The 18918-nt window shown below is 40.0% G+C and overlaps 1 protein-coding gene across 3 annotated transcripts in view; it reads right to left on the reverse strand.

Annotated features, from left to right (window-relative positions):
• Window positions 1–17734, reverse strand: part of ADNP (activity dependent neuroprotector homeobox) — a 23421-nt gene extending 5687 nt beyond the window's left edge. The window contains exons 1-7 of one of the 3 annotated variants that reach the window (XM_026042059.1): window positions 17676–17734; window positions 15376–15499; window positions 10809–10964; window positions 9470–9515; window positions 8047–8353; window positions 1437–1549; window positions 319–411 (exon numbers count right to left, since the gene is read on the reverse strand). In XM_026042059.1, the coding sequence (XP_025897844.1) occupies window positions 319–411; window positions 1437–1549; window positions 8047–8353; window positions 9470–9508 (552 nt within the window). In that variant the 5' untranslated portion in view covers window positions 9509–9515; window positions 10809–10964; window positions 15376–15499; window positions 17676–17734. Of the gene's footprint in view, window positions 1–318; window positions 412–1436; window positions 1550–8046; window positions 8354–9469; window positions 9516–10808; window positions 10968–15375; window positions 15500–17675 lie in introns of all 3 variants that reach the window. The other 2 variants (XM_026042058.1, XM_026042060.1) reach the window with 2 other exon arrangements.
• Between the last annotated feature and the right edge of the window lie 1184 nt (window positions 17735–18918).

Here is an 18918-nt window from a genome sequence, read left to right on the forward strand (position 1 = left end):
AAACTACCATCAAACTGTTCTTCTGGATAGTGAAGGATGGTGAAATTGTTCTGAGCAGCAGAACAGATAGGCTCCCACTATACAACTGAAAATCGTGCGTAAAATTCCTTGAAAAATAAGTACTCCAATATTTGGTCATCAATATTTAAATAAAGATCAGTATTACTGATTTTAAAATACACACAGCTTTTTGTTGTCATTTAAACTGAAGGCAGCTGATAAACTGGTAAAACTACAGGAACCGCTGCTGGCCTATTTTTGAAACACCAGTCTGAACCATCTTCAACATTGGAGGCGTCAACAGAAATCGTTACCAACCTGATTTTTTGTAAGCGATGGGTCCCACAGTCCTACATCTTCCCATGTAGTGTTTTTCAAATAAAAGTCATTAGGTTCAAACTGCTTAAAATCCTGGAGAAGGGGAAAATAGGAAGAGAAGACAAAGAATCAAAACCAAAGACCAGCTGCCCCCTTACACAACTCTCACAAGCATCCATGCCCTCTACTCAAGTGCTGCCAGCAAATAGAAGAGATCATCAATTCAGGGAAACTTGCATATTTAAAATGCAAACTTTTGAGATGGAAAATCACAAAAAATGACACAAACACCTGAGGAAAAAAATTCAAAATGAATCCTCCTGATTAAGCCAAACCTGCAAGTACCTACCCACTTTTCAGAAGCGGACACTGAGTATTGTCTGGTTGCAGCTCAACATTTAACATCAAAGTGTGTKTCACCACCTTTAGCTTTGATTAAAAAAGATCAGACATGAATTCAGATAGATATTTTATACTTAATCWAAAAAATTCTCTGATGCCCAAATAGCCCAATTTCAAGTAAAGAAAAAATAGAAGTGATTTATCAGCTCGATGACCTACCGTTCAGCACTGAAACTCTTCATTAAAACTTCAGAATTACCTTCTGTCCCCCAGGAATGTCCTATACCATGCCTAGTTCATGCTCTATTTTAAGGACAGTTAATGAATTCTACTCTTAGGAATCCAACATAAGCAAAAAACAACCTATCTTCAAAGTATGTCAAACCAATCATGTACAGTCTGAAGTGCATATCAGCTTAYTAAAAAGTGCTTACAAGTGTTTGCTAAAATTACTAATTAAAGCCTACTTTGTGTAGAATTAAAAGCAAAGCAGAGGTGGCACACATCCCTACTAGTAGTTGTAGAAACTCCTGAACAATAAAGCTCAATCAAAAACAAAAAATCCTTCTCAGAGGCTGATGAGAACMGAGAGGTGAGAGCTGGACGCAGGGAATTCTAGAAGCAGTCTTCAGAACTTGCAGTGAATCTAACATTTCTTGAAACAGATTTAAAAAATAAATTCATTAATTAAAAATTCAGATTCTGAAGACCTCAGAGTCCACTATTTTTGAAGCAGCTTAACTCCAACTGAAACACTTGSTAGGTGTCATACTTACTTCTATATGTTCTTTACAGTATTCCAAACCAATGTCACTAAGTATTTTTTTCACAGTTTTCCGGGCCTTTCTTAAACTGCCAAGGTTGTTGACAGGAAGTTGGAACATAGTTTCTATTGAAAAAGAAAGTAAGAGAAAAAGTTTAAGTCAAAAGTGTTTTGTCTCATGAAGAGCTGCATTCTTAATTATCAGTTATCTTCTCCCTCATTTTACCCACATTACTGGATCTCAGAGCTGTCCCATTAACTACAAAAGCTCCCCCTTCTTCTGTTTGGTTCTTAAATGAGGTGGGCCATGAAGCTTAAAACAAAACCCGATGTGACAGCTACTGCAGCAGTAATCAGCCCCATCTGGAAATAATTTATAACGTGTTTACATTTACATGAAATTACCTCCTGTGCTGAAATACTTAAAGAGTTATTTTTGTGCATTTGGATTCCAACTGATTTGTGGATTAGTGAGTTGAGCATCAATGTCTGTGTCACTCTTGCAATGGTTTAATGGCATCTCTTCAGAAAGAAAGATGCTGCTTGCATTGAGCTAATCACCTACAAAATCTTAATATCCTACATTTAAGATATGCTGTGGAATTCTTTAATATCTTATGGTAGTTCTCCCCTTTTTATTTTAGGAATCTCTATCATCAATAGTTAAGTTAACCAACTTAGATGCCACAGAAAGTCCTCAGAATAAAATACTGAAACAGACTGTTAAGAATGCCCTGGATTGAGGAAGGTGAGGCAGGAAAAAGAAATTAAGTTTCCTCCATTTTAAAGAATTATACTCTGACTGAATGGCTAAGYTACAGATACCAGGAAAGATACTGTTAAACATACATGATGTACGTGCTTTTCCCCTTAAGAGTACAGCTTGACAAGGTTGGCTAGAGCCCTTGAGACAGAAAACACCAGAAAACATAAAAGAGATTGTTTAACAACTCAGTGTATTCTCAGCCAACACGATAAACCCTTCCCTTTCAGTTCTGCACRTGTAGATAAATTAATTCCAATTACATTGGCTGTGAATGATTGAGGCTCTTCAACTAAAGGAAAGTCTAAATTTTTAAAGGATGTGGATTTCTAAATTCTGCCATAAATCCCAAAACACTACCTACATCAGCTCAAAGTAGACAGTTTTTTTCTAAGCTTTGAAACCCTTTATGGGAGATCCTAATACTTCAAGCATTAAGTCTAGAATGCAAAAAGAATGATTTTTGCAACCATTACATTTTAGTTATTTTTTTTCCCCTTGCTAACAGAGGATGAAAAGCAATCTGTCTTAGAAGCAGCCTACTAAGAGTTTTCTCAAARGGACAAAGGAAGTGGCTTGTGACTACAGTAACTGAGGGCATCTTTGATCGAAAACCAAAGCACCTCCACACTTGAAGGGTGACTTAACTGTTTACATAACAGCCTTCTAAGTTTCACACCCCTACCTGCTTTTACCAGACCAAGCTTTAAGACAGTCACTAACAAGGTACCTATTCCCTGACTCCTGCCATTAACAGTGTTTATTTTCAGAAATAAAGACCGAGAGGTTAATCCAACAGTGCGAGTACCACTGCAGCCAGGCTCGCAGCCTGCGAGTGGCTGCTGCTAACACCAGTATCCTCAAACTCACTCCTACGAGCAGAAAGATGATCAGAGTGTTAGGATTCATAGCACAACTATAAATGAGAAATTGCTATTTGTACTGTACTGTGTGTGTGTGTTACTGGATGAAGTAAAACAATACCCTTTGTGACAAAATAGTTTAAAAATAGGCTGAGGAACAGCAATCCCAATTTTGGGGAGCACTAGTAAGAAATTATATTGGAAGATGACGAAGACTAAGGGGAAAAAAAAAAGGTCAAGAATTAAGTCAAGAATTAAGTCAAGAATTTCAACTGTTAATTTTTCTATTGCTTAAAGCAAATGGTTTAGGAAGGTTGTGTCCTACTTGCAATTCCCAAGTAGTAGCATTTTCTCTATTTTTTTTTTAATCTTTGGTTGAAACAGTAAGCAAACATTAACATTTAAAAATGAAAATGCAACTCTAACCCTCAGTTGATTTCCTTAGACCACTCAATATGAAATAGCTTTCAAGGCCGAGCCCCCTGTCACTTTTTTCATGACTTGATTTAAAACAGCTCTGACCTTTATGATACTAAAACTGCATTAACAGGAAAGCAAAATACCACATACTATTAACAACATGGTAATATGGCCAGACATGCCACTCCAACCCCATCTCTGAGCAGGAGAGTGCTCAGATTGGATTCACGTCCTCAGCTACYGGTCAGGTGAACTGGAAAGGAACATCCTGCTTTAACGTTCAAGTCCCTCTCTCCCAAAAAAGAATTGGGAAGCGTGACTCTAACCACTAGTTACAGTAAAATGACGTGGGTTTGCTCTCGAAGCGCAGTGCTATCATGAGCTTTGCTTTAGCTCAAGAACGTCCATTAAAAGCTCCTATGACATATCTGCGATTTCAGTAGCTTCTTCACTGTTAGCTCTGCATGGTCAATTTTCATCAGAAAACATGGAAACATGGTTGAATGTGAGCAAACATTCACATGAATTCCAAACCCGGGGAGATACAAATCCTTTCTTAAGATGAGCTGTAGAAAAATTAAAGCTCCCAGCAAGCTTCCCTCTTTTCTCAGCAAAACCTCAAAATATTGAGGTCAGCAACAATTCTCAAAAAAAAAAAAAAGTGTATTAACAAATAGTTTCTTTCAAAACAAAACACCACTAGCAACTTTCTCTCTGCAATAATTAAATTGGGGTTGGGGTTGGACTCTATGACCTCTGAGGTCCCTTCCAACCTTCGGCATTCTATGATTCTATGAAATACTTTCTCTTAGTGTGTCCAGCGCACCTGGCGATGCAAAACATACCACAATGGAAACACACCAAGAGCTAAAGGAAACAAGATTGCTAGGGGTGCTTAGAAACAAGATCTTGATTTCATCTGCACCTTCTTCTGGGCCCTGCCCTCCCCTCTGCCTCCGGGGCAAGAATTCATTCTTTTCAACAGGGCTACCTCTGATTTGCTGATAAACTCAGCTGGCCACCCCTTCAAATGTACGTGATGGAGCAGCTGGAATTAAGGAGTCCTTCAACTCACTGGTCTGGCCATAGCCACACAGTGCTCCGGGTAACAGCCACTGTGCAAAGCCTCAACAAAAAGGTGTTCCAGGTAGAGCACATGTGTGAAGGAAAAATGCCTGAATGAAGAGCTATCCCATTAAGAAAAGCATCATCTTGATCCAAAAGAACAGCAGAAGATGGAAAAGAGCATTTAAAAGAGCATTTTTTTGCATTTTWAAAAAAGCAAACAACTACAGGGGTAAAGGTGTAAAGAATGTTTTCAGGTCATTACAGTTATTTCTTAGCTAAGTGGAGGAACAACCGTTAATAGACTTTTTGTTGTTGTTAAGTCTGCACTCCTAGCAAAGATCAGCCAAGTTCCAGACTCCCACAACAAAACTCAGTGGTGCTCAGGACATGCAAATCTGGGGGCTTCTAGCAGACTCTGAAGTCTMCCAAAAGCAGCCCCAGGAGACCAGGACTTATTCTCAACTGCAGCACTGACGTGCATCTTACAACCTCAGAATCTGGATGTGAATTGACTACAACTTGTAAAGTCCGAGTCATCTGCAGGAATCAGCAGTTCACTCAACAGAATCCTATCCTGAACTGAGAATGGGCAAGAACATAATAGAGGCCRATTAATTTAAATAGCAATTATGGGCAAGTTTTAGGAGAGCAGCTAAAACTGCAGGCTAGAAGAAGCAACAACACTGTGCCTCATTCTGTCAAAATCAAAGGTTTTTAGCCTTTCTTTCAGCTTGGACTCAAAGATATAATAAAAAGGAGATTTCTCTTCAAGGTTTCTATTACTTGACAGCAAAGAGATTTTTCTCTACTCAAGTTTATGAGCTTGAAAAAAAGAGTGAGAAAAAAACACTGCACAGCATCTCCAATGTTCTCAGAAGCATTGCTGCAAACACAATTCAGGAAGAAAAAAAAAAACCAAAACCAACGTAATCCTAGGAAGCAGGAGGAAGAAACTCATTTCTAGAAAGGATTGCTTAGGTTAGTAACAACAGCACAAACACCCAAGATACAGATCAGGACTGCTCATTTTTGACACATGACAAGAAAGCACATAGAAAAGTCTAGCATATAGATTAATGACAGGAGAGTCACGGAGGAGTTTTAGCTAACGCCAAATTCTTCAACGTAGCTGTACAGATTTTAGCATCTGGATGAGCTCACTGTGATTTTCAACTCCTAATTACCTTTCCACCACCTTGCTACTCCTTCTACTACTTTCAATTCCAGACGGAAACAACTGCAGTCACTACTTTGTCAAAACTGGCACATTCTCCTACTATGTTACTTGGAATGTTTTGTATATCCTCTTTTTGTTTAGTAAAAATAAACTACCCTCACTGAACAATTTAAAGCCATTCAGGTTAGCATTCAGATTACTGCAGTCACACCRTTCAGTCCCTTTAAGATTTCAGTTACCACCTGAAGARCTAATTCAAAAGAGGAGGTAGAAGATTACTGTGCAATTACTCAGAAAATTAACTGATATAAACACAATACTGCACACCTGTCCTAGAGCTCTGTATGATGGCAGTTCACATCCTATGCTATGGATTTTTGTCAGTGCAAACAGCCCTCCCTTATGAGGGAAGCACTAGTATCATACGCCGTATGTTGTACTCACGGCTCGAGCTATGGCCTTGCAGGAAGTGAATGCAGGCAGGAGAATGAGGGGAAAAGGAGATGAAGACAAGAAAACCCTCCCATCAGTCAAATTCTTAGAGGTAATACAAAAATATGAGCAGCACTTCCATTTCTCTGCAAGCTCAAAAACTTRTTTCTATTTTAGTGCAACTAAAATCTTAATTCTTCTGTTAAGAATTAACTCTCCAGTTAAAATTCAGTTCATAAAGAGCATCATTGTAGAACAGCATTCCAAAAACTAACTGCCCTTTGGGGGGAAATCATGCCAATGGACTTTCCTTAAAAGTGTTATGTCAACATTGGTAGTAAATTCCCCAATCTTCCTATAATATTATTATMTGGCTATTTCATTTACTTCCATTGGGAATTTTAGGAATGCAGTTCCAAGTTCCTCTGCTAAGTTCACAGGGCTGGAAAGAGATTAGTTCAACCATGCAGCCAATCAAGAAAAGGACAAACCACAGGACAAACCTTCCTTAGAAAACAGGTGAAAATCAGAAAAGAAAAATGGAGAAAGAACTGACAGAATAAAGAGAGCCCTGAAAACAAATGCATTTTTTCTTAATGTGTATTTATCAATTCACAGAGATACCCTGTTTTACAAACTCATGGCTTCCAGGAGCTGTGTTCTTCCAGGTTGTCTCATCACAACCAACTACTCCAAACAGRTAGGCTAAACTGCCTTTCTACAGTTAAACTAGCCTAGTTCTTCAGCTCTAACTTGAATGTTAAGGACAGAAAAATCCAAAGATGAAGACAACAGAATCCGTTTCTGATTTGCAGATACCACAGTCTGCTACAGTGTAGAAGTTGTCTACTGCTGTTCAGAAGAGGCACTGTTTCACCAACGATTAAGTGTGACACCCCTTCCCGCAGTGTTTCCTGCGAGTCCCCYGCAGGCAAAGCAGCTCCATCTCGCCAGAGCAAGGGCTGCAGCAGCCCCAGCTGTAAAGATAGGAATAAACTGTCATCCTGTTTGACAGGAGCACCATCCTGTTTACTCCAAGGGCTCTAATTTGTAATTTCTAAATTGGTTTAGATTTCCAGCTGATGAGAGTCTGAGTACTCTGAAGAACTAAGCTGTCTCCCAGGGTAAATGTTGCCTGTTCATAAGCCTAAAGCTCAAGTTTTAAAATATGTCTACTTACTTTTATGTGAACTTCTCCCATTTGTCATATTTACAGACTTTTTGAGATGTCAACACTTTAGATCTAACCATGCGGAAATATTCCAGAACTGAGTACTTAAAGCACCCTTAATTTTTCACTTTTGAACAGCCTTTGTAATACAACTTTTCTGGGATAAAAAACAGCAATGGGATAAGACAACCACCTCCTCTGGGGCACATCCTGAAAAAAATCCCTGTTTCACCTTCTCCCATAACACATTTTGTTGACCCTTTCCTTCTTAACGCTGTTATTTATTCATATTATGAAGACCRAGATAACCCAGCCTTCATGGTGATCTGAAACACAGTATTACCACCCGCACTGTGGAAGAAAGCATTAGGTGTGAGCATGTATGCAAAACAGACAATTTCCAAAACAAGACGTAAAACCAGCCTTCTCTACCCTGTTGTGACTTTGAATTTGTGTGCATCTATATTCACACTGATCCTTCTGTGAGTGAGATGATTAGCTCTTTGGGAACTGTAATTAATGAACATAACGTATAATTTCTTACACATTTAACTAAATGACACACATTTCTATTATTTCTGCATATGCTTATAAAACGGAACTGCTGTATCCCTTTCCCTCTCCCCCTCATCAACCCTCTGCTGCTTCAAAGGGTCTGTCCTTTTATTGCTCTTTCCCCCACTCCTCCTCATCCTTTTCTTGGCTGGTTCTTGGCTGCTTGGTCCTTACCTCGCTCATTTTCCCTCTTCTCATCTTCCCTGCGCCAATTCATAGTGTCCACATTCCTTCGTCGTTCTCTCTCATCCTGTCTCCACCGCTTCTTGATATCTTTGTCCTTAACTTGCTCATTTTCTCTCCTCTTCTCATCATCCCTGTGCCATTTTATTGTTTCTGTATTTCTCTGCGGCTCCACGCTTCTTTTGAGATAGTCTTGTCGCCTCCTCCTCTTTTTTAACATATCCCTTTCCCTGGCACGAGCCTGCTTTTCTTTCTGGGAAAGAAAAGCTTTACGGGGCATCATGAGCTGCTCCTGTACCTGTAATAATATTGTAGTCCATGGAATAACATGCTAGACATGCACTCGGTCAGTCAGGCACCAACAACTCGCATTTGGAGCTCAAAACTTCAATTACTCAGATCAAGGAATTGCTGCTGCCTCTCTTTCCTTCAGAACGTCCCGCTGGCTCCGCATGGGGCGGTGGGAGACACGCGGCTCGCTGCCCCGTGTGCGCCACCCCGCAGGCACCGCGGCGCCTGCCCGAGCGGCGCCCCAGGCCAGAGCCCCCAAGCCCCAGGCCCGGGCAGGACGAGCCCCCTGCCCTCCCGTGACAGCCTCTCCCCGAGGTTTCGCAGCCATTCGCACCACTCTGTCCAAGTGGGAGAACAGGCCGACCGGAGAGAGTTGMGAAGCAAACAGCGGTGTTCAAATTCCACCTCCTTCTCTTGCCAAAGATCTGTATTTAATGCAACTGATTTTATTTAATCTTCTCAGACCTCCATTTCTATGAAAATTGGATAAAATTGGCCAACTTTTTTTTTCAGAAGTGGGGGAGGGGAATCCAAGACAAGCCACAATCTGAAAAATTGTATAAGCTTCGTCTCCTCGGGAAACCGGGCCAGACAGTTAACTGCAGTTACTGAAGCTCTGACTCATCTGCTCAAACTTTCTCTACATATGTTATGTCTTGCAATATTCACAAGAACAAAGGAAAAAGAGATGACTATTTACTGGGAGCTTCTACCGACAGCAATCCTGATTTGATTTTTTTTTAAATGTTTCAATCCAGTTTACATTTTAACAAATTGTTTTACGTTTGGACATTTTTCTTTAGTCATCCAATGCCTTCACATCTGATCAGGGTTAATATCTGCATTTCCAGAATAATGGCAAACAAAACAGATGACAGACAAAATTTATGCTATTGCTCATGTTCACATACTGCTCTGCCCACATTGAGCAAAGCCTCACAAGCTGAACTCAATTTGTGGCCCAGGGCTTGGGGGTTTTCTGGGGGAGGTTGTTTAGAAGAGAGTTTTGCAGATGTCTAATCAAAATGAAAACTGCAGAAAGGACAAAATTACTAGATTAGATGGGATACTTAAATAAAGCCTAAAACAAAATGAAACAAATGTACTTTTAAATTTTAGCTACCTTATGGAAAGCACTTGTTCCCAGCATGCAATACTCCATCCTTTTCCTACAGAAAAAGCAATGTTTCAAACCCTTATTCTAAAAACTTCCTTTTCCCCTGTGTAAAACACCCCTCCCCCTTGACTTAAGCCTACTACTCTATTCCATTGCCTTTGTTATGTCTTACAATCACATATATTTTTCATTCTAGTAATTCAGAACAAATTCTCCTAGTATTCATGGTAACACTAAAAGGGAAGGGCTGCAGTGAAATGAAACACAGCATAATCATATAAAAACGCATGCAGTTTGATAACAGGTTAGTGCATAAAATTCAAATTCTGCTAAAAATGACAAAAACTACAAGGTATCTCTCTGCCAGACGGTTTGTTTTAAAATGTTAAATATTTCTCAGTAACAGCTATCACTGATACCAGGTAGCAGGAAAATCCTGGATCAACATCATCAGTGCAACTAAGACACTGCAGATCTTGAAAATAATTTAGTTTCTCTACTGGCTGTGTGCTGTTACTGTATCGCAGTTGTTTGCATCAATTGCTGTTGTTTTATCGATGGTAATAACTTTTTAAATGTACATTATCCTTAGAAGTTTACAGGTAATCTGGCTTTGCTCCAATAACAACATTATGAATAAAATTTAAATCATACATTGCATGCAAGATTCCTCCCATCCTCCCTCCCAGGCAAGTACTGACATTTAAAACTTTCACTTTTTACAATCCTTTTAGGAAATAATTGTTGTATTTTCTTTCATTTGTTTTTTCTTTCCTTCTTTTGCTTTGGCATTCCTCCCTCCCCTCCATGAGACATTCCAGCCCACTTTGAGAGACGAATTTATGTACAAATGATAGAAAATATCTCAATATAACATTTTAGTTAAACTGTGTTTCAAATTAGAAATGACAAATTCCAAGGATTAACTTAAAGGGACACCCAACTTAAGTTATATTTTTGTCTTTTAACTTTCATATTACAAACCAGAAGTTCTTCCCAGGTTATTTCAACATGAGGCAGTACTTCAGGCTGTCTTACCCTTTCCCCTGTAATAATCAAAACTGTATTTCAGTTCTGTCTCTGTTGCTCTTAATAAACCAAAAGGGAAGGGAAAAAAAATAAACCAGGAAACTAATTAGATCCAGTGAAGTTGCCAGGGAGATCAGAAGCTGAATGTCTCCCTCCCCACAATTTTTCTTTAGGTCAAGTTGGTGTTCCTTTAAGTGCAGTGTCCAAACGTCAGGAGCRAATAGAACTAGCCTTCCAACTACTTCCTGCCCATGCTTTGTCAAATGAAAATCTTAACTTTTCCCATTCTATTCGGTACATATTATGAGGTATTTACCTCCAAAAATAATGGTGCTTGGGCGTCTCAGACTCATTGGACAAGTTTCATGCAAAAGCCTCCAAAAATAATTCTCCTTCCAGAACGCCCACCTCAGCGATTATATTACACCTACTGTGTGAGGCCAAAGCCCGGACACAGAAGAAGGATCATATCCTGCTGTACAAAACAAAGCGTTAAAAACAAGAGATAAGAGATGTGATAAGGGCAATCTTACATTTATAAATTACCTTTCATTGTGAAGGACCCCAAAGCTTATTGTAAACCACATATATACCTTTACTGACATGGAGCTACCGTGAAGTGCAATCCAGCAAACAGTGGTGCAGAGACTTAGCTGCTTTATGTTTTAAACAGATTCCTCTGGGTGATGCTGCCCGGGAATACTGACACTTGGGATTTGATCCAGTTACTCTATAGACACATGCAGCAGGATACAAGACAAGTGCTCCTGCTCACAGTTCACAGGAGCTTTGGACATCGGGGCCTCAGATCTCGCTGAGCTCCAGGACGTGCAGGCAGAGCGCGCTGCATCAACAGCCCTTCCTCGTACGCRTTGTTCTTCCTAGAAGGTTCACGTACAAACACAGCCCAAACCTCCACTGCAAAACCACGGGAGATCAAACAGGTGACACGGCCGTCAACCACAACCCTAAGGGAATTATTTGGATGAACGTTTTCTATTACATAGCTGCTAGTAGGAGGATTTGAAGGATCTGAAGCAAACTGTTGGGTAATGGCATGTCAGGCACTATGTTTCTAGTGGAGAGATGCCCGATACCTCTTCAACTCCTGTCATCCATGGATGGAAATTCAGTTTAGACAATTGGAAACAAGTTCAGCATCATGAAATCAGAAACAACCAAATTTAAAGTTTATAAAAGCAAAACTTAAGTGACTCAACAAATTTAAAACTATTAAAATTTATCTCAGTTGACCATTTAGACTGACATCACCCAGTGTCCAGCATTTTTTTTACTTTGGAAAACCCTGAGTTTGTTTTCTTTAGTCTTCATTTCGTCAGGATTTTAAGTTAGAGAAGTTTTTGGCTTACATACAAAAGTGCAACATAATAATGCATCTCAGGTGACAGCAAAAGCATGTCTCTCAGATCAGTGAAGTGACTTGTTTTTTTAGGTGTTTTTTTGTTTGTTTGAGACTCCCTGTTCTAAACACATTGTAAATGAGTTTGGCTTCTAATGATTTACTTGGTTGCATTCAGTCTGCTCTAAAAAGCTGGCCATGAAAGTCTACTTAACACAGTATAAGCAAGATTTGTAGAAATACAAGAAAAAAATGCTATGGTTCCCACTGCAATAGAAATTACAGCCTCTCTCACATAGGGAGGGTAAATGATACTATATAATGCCTTATATTCACAGGAGGAAAACAGCAATCTGCCCCTGTGGCTACATGGAGGCTGGTATTCCATGTCCTGAAAATTCCAAGAGACTTGAGCAAGAAAGGGAAGCAGATTTGTGCAGTGGTCAAGAAACAGAAAGATGGCACAAGGGAGAGTAGGCAGATCAAGAAAAACAGGAGCAGGAGCATTTGGGAGAAGAAGCCAGAACACAGAAGCTGAGAGAACCAAAAATTGCCAAAAGCCTCCTCGAGCTGGTAAGAGTTTCCTCCCGAGCATCTCCCCCCAGTGCACTGACCCATCACAGCTAGCACTGGCTTACATCAAGTGTTTGCTCGCTCTTCTGTCGACTCTTTTCTCTCCTCCATATTCAAGCATTTCTGGCCTAATTTTCAGAGGGGCTGTGCACCCATATCTCCTGTGGAAGTAAYGAGAGTTACAGTTACACAGCACACCTGAAATGCCAGACAACTAACGCTCCACGTTTCAAGTCTGCTGTAACCTTAGCATGGAGGCTGTAGCTGCATGCACACTCTTCTCAGAGTGACGATCTCAACACAAAGCACCTCTGTAATATCAGCTCGAGCATCTACAGCACCAGGCTTCTGCCCTTGTAACATCCTCATCTAATCCAGCTCATCCCTAAGCACATTTAATTCCGAGCAGGTAACTCTGCATAGCTGCCATGCTGGATGCAACACATCAGAACATGCTTAAGGTTGCACATCACTGACCACAAGCCCCCAAGGCAGGTGGCCCTTTAACTTGTAGCTATATTAAAAAAAAAAGACAAGGCACTTTCTAAAGATGCAATCTGAAAACCTACTACCAAATCCCTTAAAAATCTGAGCATTAAAATTAAGACAAATTGAACTGAACAAAATTAACAGTTTTTTCCTGTATCTGGTCAATCCATTTTATGACTTTTACAGCATTAGGTACATAACAATCCTCAACTCTCCTCTCACAATTAAACTATTTCTGAAAAGTCTTTTCATAAAAAAAAAAAAATTAAGAAGGTTTAAAAATCACTGTAGAGATTAAGTCAGCTATCTTAAAAAGAAATAAGGCTCTGTGTCAAGCAAAAGGAGAGTTCACCCTGCCTTCCTGGACTTCAGTAGGTTGTCCTCCTTTTCTGACTTTTATACTATGTAAATATTTCTTTGTGGGTGGGGAGATCATAAGTTCATCTGAAATCTGGTACCCCCCCCCAAAAAAAAAAAAAAACCCAAAACAAAACAACAACAAAACCTTAAAATCCCTTTGCAGGAAGCTCTTAAGCAGAAAAGCTAACATGCACATAAACACAAACAGCAATCTTCAGCAGGGGCTTAGGAAATTCTGTTTTATCTTGGATTTTTTGGAGTTTATTGTCTAGCCTCCACCTGGTTACACCAAGAACTCCAATACCCCTTCAGAGAGGAAGGCAAACAACCAGTGTTCCAGTGAGAGGAATCAGGAAGGCTGATGTTCCTTACTTTCCATTCATTTTTAAAGGTTAAAAAATATATCATCTGCAGCCCAACAGACAGGAATCTCCTAAGTCATTCACACACTTCTCATTCTTGCTCGATTTCTGGAATTTTCCACTGGTGCCAGAAGCWCCATCTGGTGGGTGTGTATACTAACTGCATAACTGTACGGGAATTAACTATTTCCTTATCAACTTTTGTTAAGTAGTGTAAGTTTTATACACTGCATAGTTCTTATACCCTAATATCGAGCACAAGATGGCTGAATTTTGATTGCTGTGGGAACCATAATTCCTAATTCCTTGGTGAATAATCTGTTGTCCAACACTACTGCAACTTTCCRTTGTGTTTTCTATATATTTTATTTGACCACAAAGACAAAAAGGTGAGGTGAAGAAAAGAATTACTTAACTGCATTTAAATGTTTTCCAAAGGATTATTTTTTAGAAGACACATGATAAAAACAACACAGCAATTCTAGCAATCTTTAACACATTCTGAGACGCAGTTTTAAGTTAGATCCATTCTCCAGGGCATGCTGTACATCAGTGCATAAGATGTTTTAAATTCAGGGCATCAGCAACTCAAAAAGGAGGCTCTCACACCTGCAGTCATCTTAATGTCTTTTGTGACTGCCCAGGATAAACATTTATATGCATCTACATACACAGTGAAATCAATATGTAATATACATACTCAGTGTGATAGTCATGCTTGCTTAGGGCCATTGAAGACTTTTGTTTGAAATGTAATAAAGCCTGCCTATCTTACTGAAATTTGAAATCAACATCAGAGGCCACTGAAGCACAAAGGATATAATTTGCTTACACCTTGATAGCCATACTTCAGTGGTCAAGAAAAGGCTGCATGAAAATGCTTTACATTTTCCGAAGTAATCCTCATCTGGATTGTAGTTAAACATGTACAATCCCAGAACAAAAATGATTTTAGAAATGAAAGCATACTTCATGATTTGCAGTTACTGTTCAAATTGAACCAAGAATCATCTTGAAATTTTTAATCAAAAAAAGCTCACAAAAGCAGCRGCACAAAGCCTCTGTAAAACGTGTGAGAATAAAGCATGTAATCAATAARCATTTAATTTAGGACTGGATTACACCAATTCTAAAACTGCAATCAAAGATGTGACTGCAAGCAAAAACTGTAGCCCTGGCATCTCTTTCATGTTTTCCCACTGCCACCAACTGTGTCAGCAACTGTATTTGTGCAGCAGTCAGAGCAGAGAACTGATCCAAGAGGAAAGGAGACGTTCTCAGCTGGAGCAGTTCCCCCACACAGAGAAGCGCTAGGACTGGTACAAGGAAGGGGGCTGCTAAGGTGGGCTCGTACCAGCACATCCAGCAGCCCTGTGGTCACAGACATGACCTACGAAACTGCACCATGCCTCCTAACTAGGAAAATGCACTGCTTGCATGCTGTTAAGCAGCAGAACAAATTAACAAAAGGGAACATTCAAACGCTTTCACAAGCTCATCCAAAACTCTGCCAATACACATTTTCTCAGCAGATATATTAGATATTGAGGTGATCCCACCAACTGACTAGCGCCTAAGTATTTAAAATGTAAAAATAGCTTGTGAAGTAGGCTGATTCCGATTATTTTTCCTGTGCACTACCTCTTCACACACCCTATGCACAAATGCTAGCATTATACGATTAGGTAAAGTCTGTAAACATGAGCTTAAAATCAATCTTACCACTCCACATTTCTTACCTCTTTCCCTTTCTGTCTAAGCATAGTTCCCAAGTGTTCCAAGTCCCTGACTACATTCCAGCGTTAATCCAGCTCAGCTACTGTTGTCTTCGGACTGACCCAGGAACCTTCGATATTCAAAAGGCTTCATAGCAGCAGCAGCAGGAATGGAGGGGAAAAAAAAATAAAAAGAATCACAAACTTACGTTTCACATCTTAGAAAAATGCATTTTAAGACAAGTATTGTTGACTTACTTTGATTTTAAGAAACATTTTACCACCCCCTGTTGCTGCTATGAATCGCCATCAGTAACAACTATTTTGGTCCAGCTGCAGCATGAGCAAAGAGCTAACAGATCCAGAGTCACGTCAGAAAGCAGTACACAGAGGAAGTAAGAAAGGGTGAAAGAATGTTGAAAGTTAAAGCCTGAAAGAGGCAAGCACAGATGGATGATAGGGAATAGGGAAGAAAGGAAGGCAGGTTCGAGAGCAAGCCCTCTCCTATTTGGGAGTGATGGGATCAACTACAGGGTCTACCTGAGTGTCACCTCAGAGGAAAGGCTGTTTGCACAGTTACGTGACTTCTATTTCTTGTGTTTTAGACACTACTTGAGAAGTACATTTTAAATGAAATGCTTCACCACCTGAGCTAGACAGCCAAGAACTTGCAGGTCTGATCTCTTCACAGAGGTAATTACACAGGTTTAGTGCTCAACAGCCAGTATCAGTTTTCATCCAAACCATCTTTAAAGCCAAGGATGGTGGTAACTGAACATGACTCACTGCAGGAAAAAGTGATATTTATTCCACTCTTACTCAAAACCATCAACCACCATTCACACTGAAAAGTACTAATGTGAGGTAGGAGTACGACACTGAATTTGAGCCTCACATTTGCCTTCAACGTTAGCTCTGAACAATACAGTTGCTTTTTTCCTTTTTTTTTTTTTTTTTTYCCCTTCCCTCCTTGAGGCACAAGGCCCTCAGGTAAATCTGAAAAAATGTCTTCTTTATTCAGTCTTAAAAGATGTATTATGTTATTCCACCAGATCTAAAGCACATCTTAAAAGCTCAATGAAGAACTCAATTTGGTCATCCTGACGAGGAAAGAAAGTGCTTTTCCCCCAAAACATGTCAGGTCAGTCAAAATCAGTCTTCCAGACTTACAGTAAGTATTATCACTATTTTTTAAAGTCTATTAACAATTTTTTTTCAATGAATATATATTTATTTACATTATATTATCTTTACAGCTTGTTAATTACCCACAGCTTATACTATTGGGATATATCTGTATCACCTTTCTTATATAAGCTGGACTACCTCCACATTAATCATTAACTGCTACAATTATGTTAATCCAAATGACATTTGATATATAAAAAAACTCATAAGAGCAATTCTTAATTTAGCATAATCAAAAATAATGTAATGTTTATTTAGTTGAAGTTTGACATGGTCAGCTGTTATTCCTTTAAATGACTGAATGCATCTTGAAACCAAAAACAAACAACAACAAAAAAGCAGCATCATTTAAATACAAATTCTGCTAAATTAGCAATTGGAAAAAATACCCCACCCTTGCCAATCCATGAAGCAGATCTAGTGCTACCTGTGGACCACACCAATCAACTGAACAATTTCAGTCAATTAGCTACTCAATGTGATTCTTTTTTGGTGCTAAAGTCTAGAGACTTTAAACTATTTAGACTATTCTCATCATACCTAATACTGTTTTGTTTACTGTTTTGTTCATCCCTGATGTATAAATTTAGTCTTTCTCAACCTTACTTCAAGTACTGAAGTAGAGATAACTTCCCATTTCGGGGGGGTGGGGGGAGGTTCACTCTCTAGCTCCTATGTATTATTTACAGTCTCCCCAAAACAACTGCAGTAACACGAGCCACTGTTTTTCTCTCTTTTCACTAAGTCATTTATTCCAATTTTGTTCTCCTCATCAAGCCTTAAATCAGCTGCCATCTTAATGTATAAGTTATAAAATACCCATTTTGGACTGTATGAATTTTGACTACCAATATGGTTCTTATATAACTACGTATTTTGGAAACACATTATCATGGCATACTAAAGCTGGGATGGGGATAATCATCTATTATTTGCACTACTGTCTGTCAAAAGCAGCACTTACCTGTCACATTCACCTAGAAATACACTGGGCATCCCCCTCCAACTGGAGGGTCAGTGCAGTAACTGTGCAGCGAGCTGTGAGCTACCTAACAATGATACTTCATGCTAGTGCCAAATTATTTCCGTGCTTAAATAAAATGCTGTTGTAATATACTACTGTAAGTGACACATACCAATTCTGAAAATGCTAATGGGCATCTTCTGACAACCGGTAACTTCTATCCTACATATACAGAAAAAAAAAAACAGGTTATTCATCTCATACTGAAGAGCACAGAGTCTTTCTCTGTGTTTCGTTTGTGCAGCTAATGCTGAGCACTGTAGCACACACTTTCCAAACAGCTGAGAAGCTCCTCTCTAGTGAGAGCTTCTCATTCCTAGGCACAGGGAGCAGCAGTCACTGCTTGCAGCTTCTGTTGCCTACAAGCAAACACAACCACCTCTTACCTTCCTCATCTCTTGGCTGTCCAAATGACAGTTCTTTCCTAAAACTAAACACAAATGATCTCACAAGCTCTTAGTAACTAGTAAACTTTAATCCATGCCATATAGTTTCAAGAATAAATGGCAGTACCCTYTAAGGGATTTTCTATAAAGCTTTCATGAGCCATCACCTAAAGTAAACACAATAGCATTAAAAATGTAGCAAATTGAAAAATGTAGCAGATTGAAAAAAAAAGAGCAGCCCCCCCATTTTTCCTGGGCATCAAAAAGTAAATAAATAAATTTGAGTAAGGGGGTTTACTATTTAAAAAAATACAAAAAAAAAGAAGATCTTATTCAGGGGAGAGAGCTAGTTATTAGCTGTGTCAAAAGGGACACCCCTGTTCTGATGGCTGTATTTACTGGAAGCATCTTCTGCAAAGATGTAACCACCATGTTACAATGAATCAAGCTCAAGTGCAATCTTTGCCAGCAAGTGTACGCTCTTCTCCTTGCAATGCTCTAAGGTCCGGACAAGCCTCACCTCAGATGTGGATGCGCTGCTGCAGAATCGCCTCCCAACACCTAAAAATGCTCATGTAAGAGAGACCTAAGGACTGGCTGTGTTGGTTTCCTTAACCTCTTTGGGGGACGACCCGCCTCTCTCACCTGGCAGGATGTAACTGTGGCAAAGCTCTGCAACCCTCGCACTGTTACAGTTATCAACCTCCCCAAGGGAAAGTTTTCCCCACTAATCCCGTGGCGAGCCTGGAAAGGGGGGCTGGAAGGCCGAGGTGGTGACGGGCGGCTGCAGCCCGTGCTGGGCGCGCAGCTGGGAGCGGGCGCCTCCATCCCCTCGCCGCGCATCCTCCCTCCAGTGAAGGCAGGCAATAGCGGGGCGCCGGGCAAGGCGGAGGCGGCCGAGCTGCCCCGGAGCAACCCGGGGCCTGTGCCGCGCGCGGCGGGCTCGGCGCGGGGGGAGGCCCGGGCCCC

Source organism: Nothoprocta perdicaria, unplaced genomic scaffold (genome assembly GCF_003342845.1).
Source record: "Nothoprocta perdicaria isolate Ctin4 unplaced genomic scaffold, notPer1 scaffold_3, whole genome shotgun sequence".
NCBI lineage: Eukaryota > Metazoa > Chordata > Aves > Tinamiformes > Tinamidae > Nothoprocta > Nothoprocta perdicaria.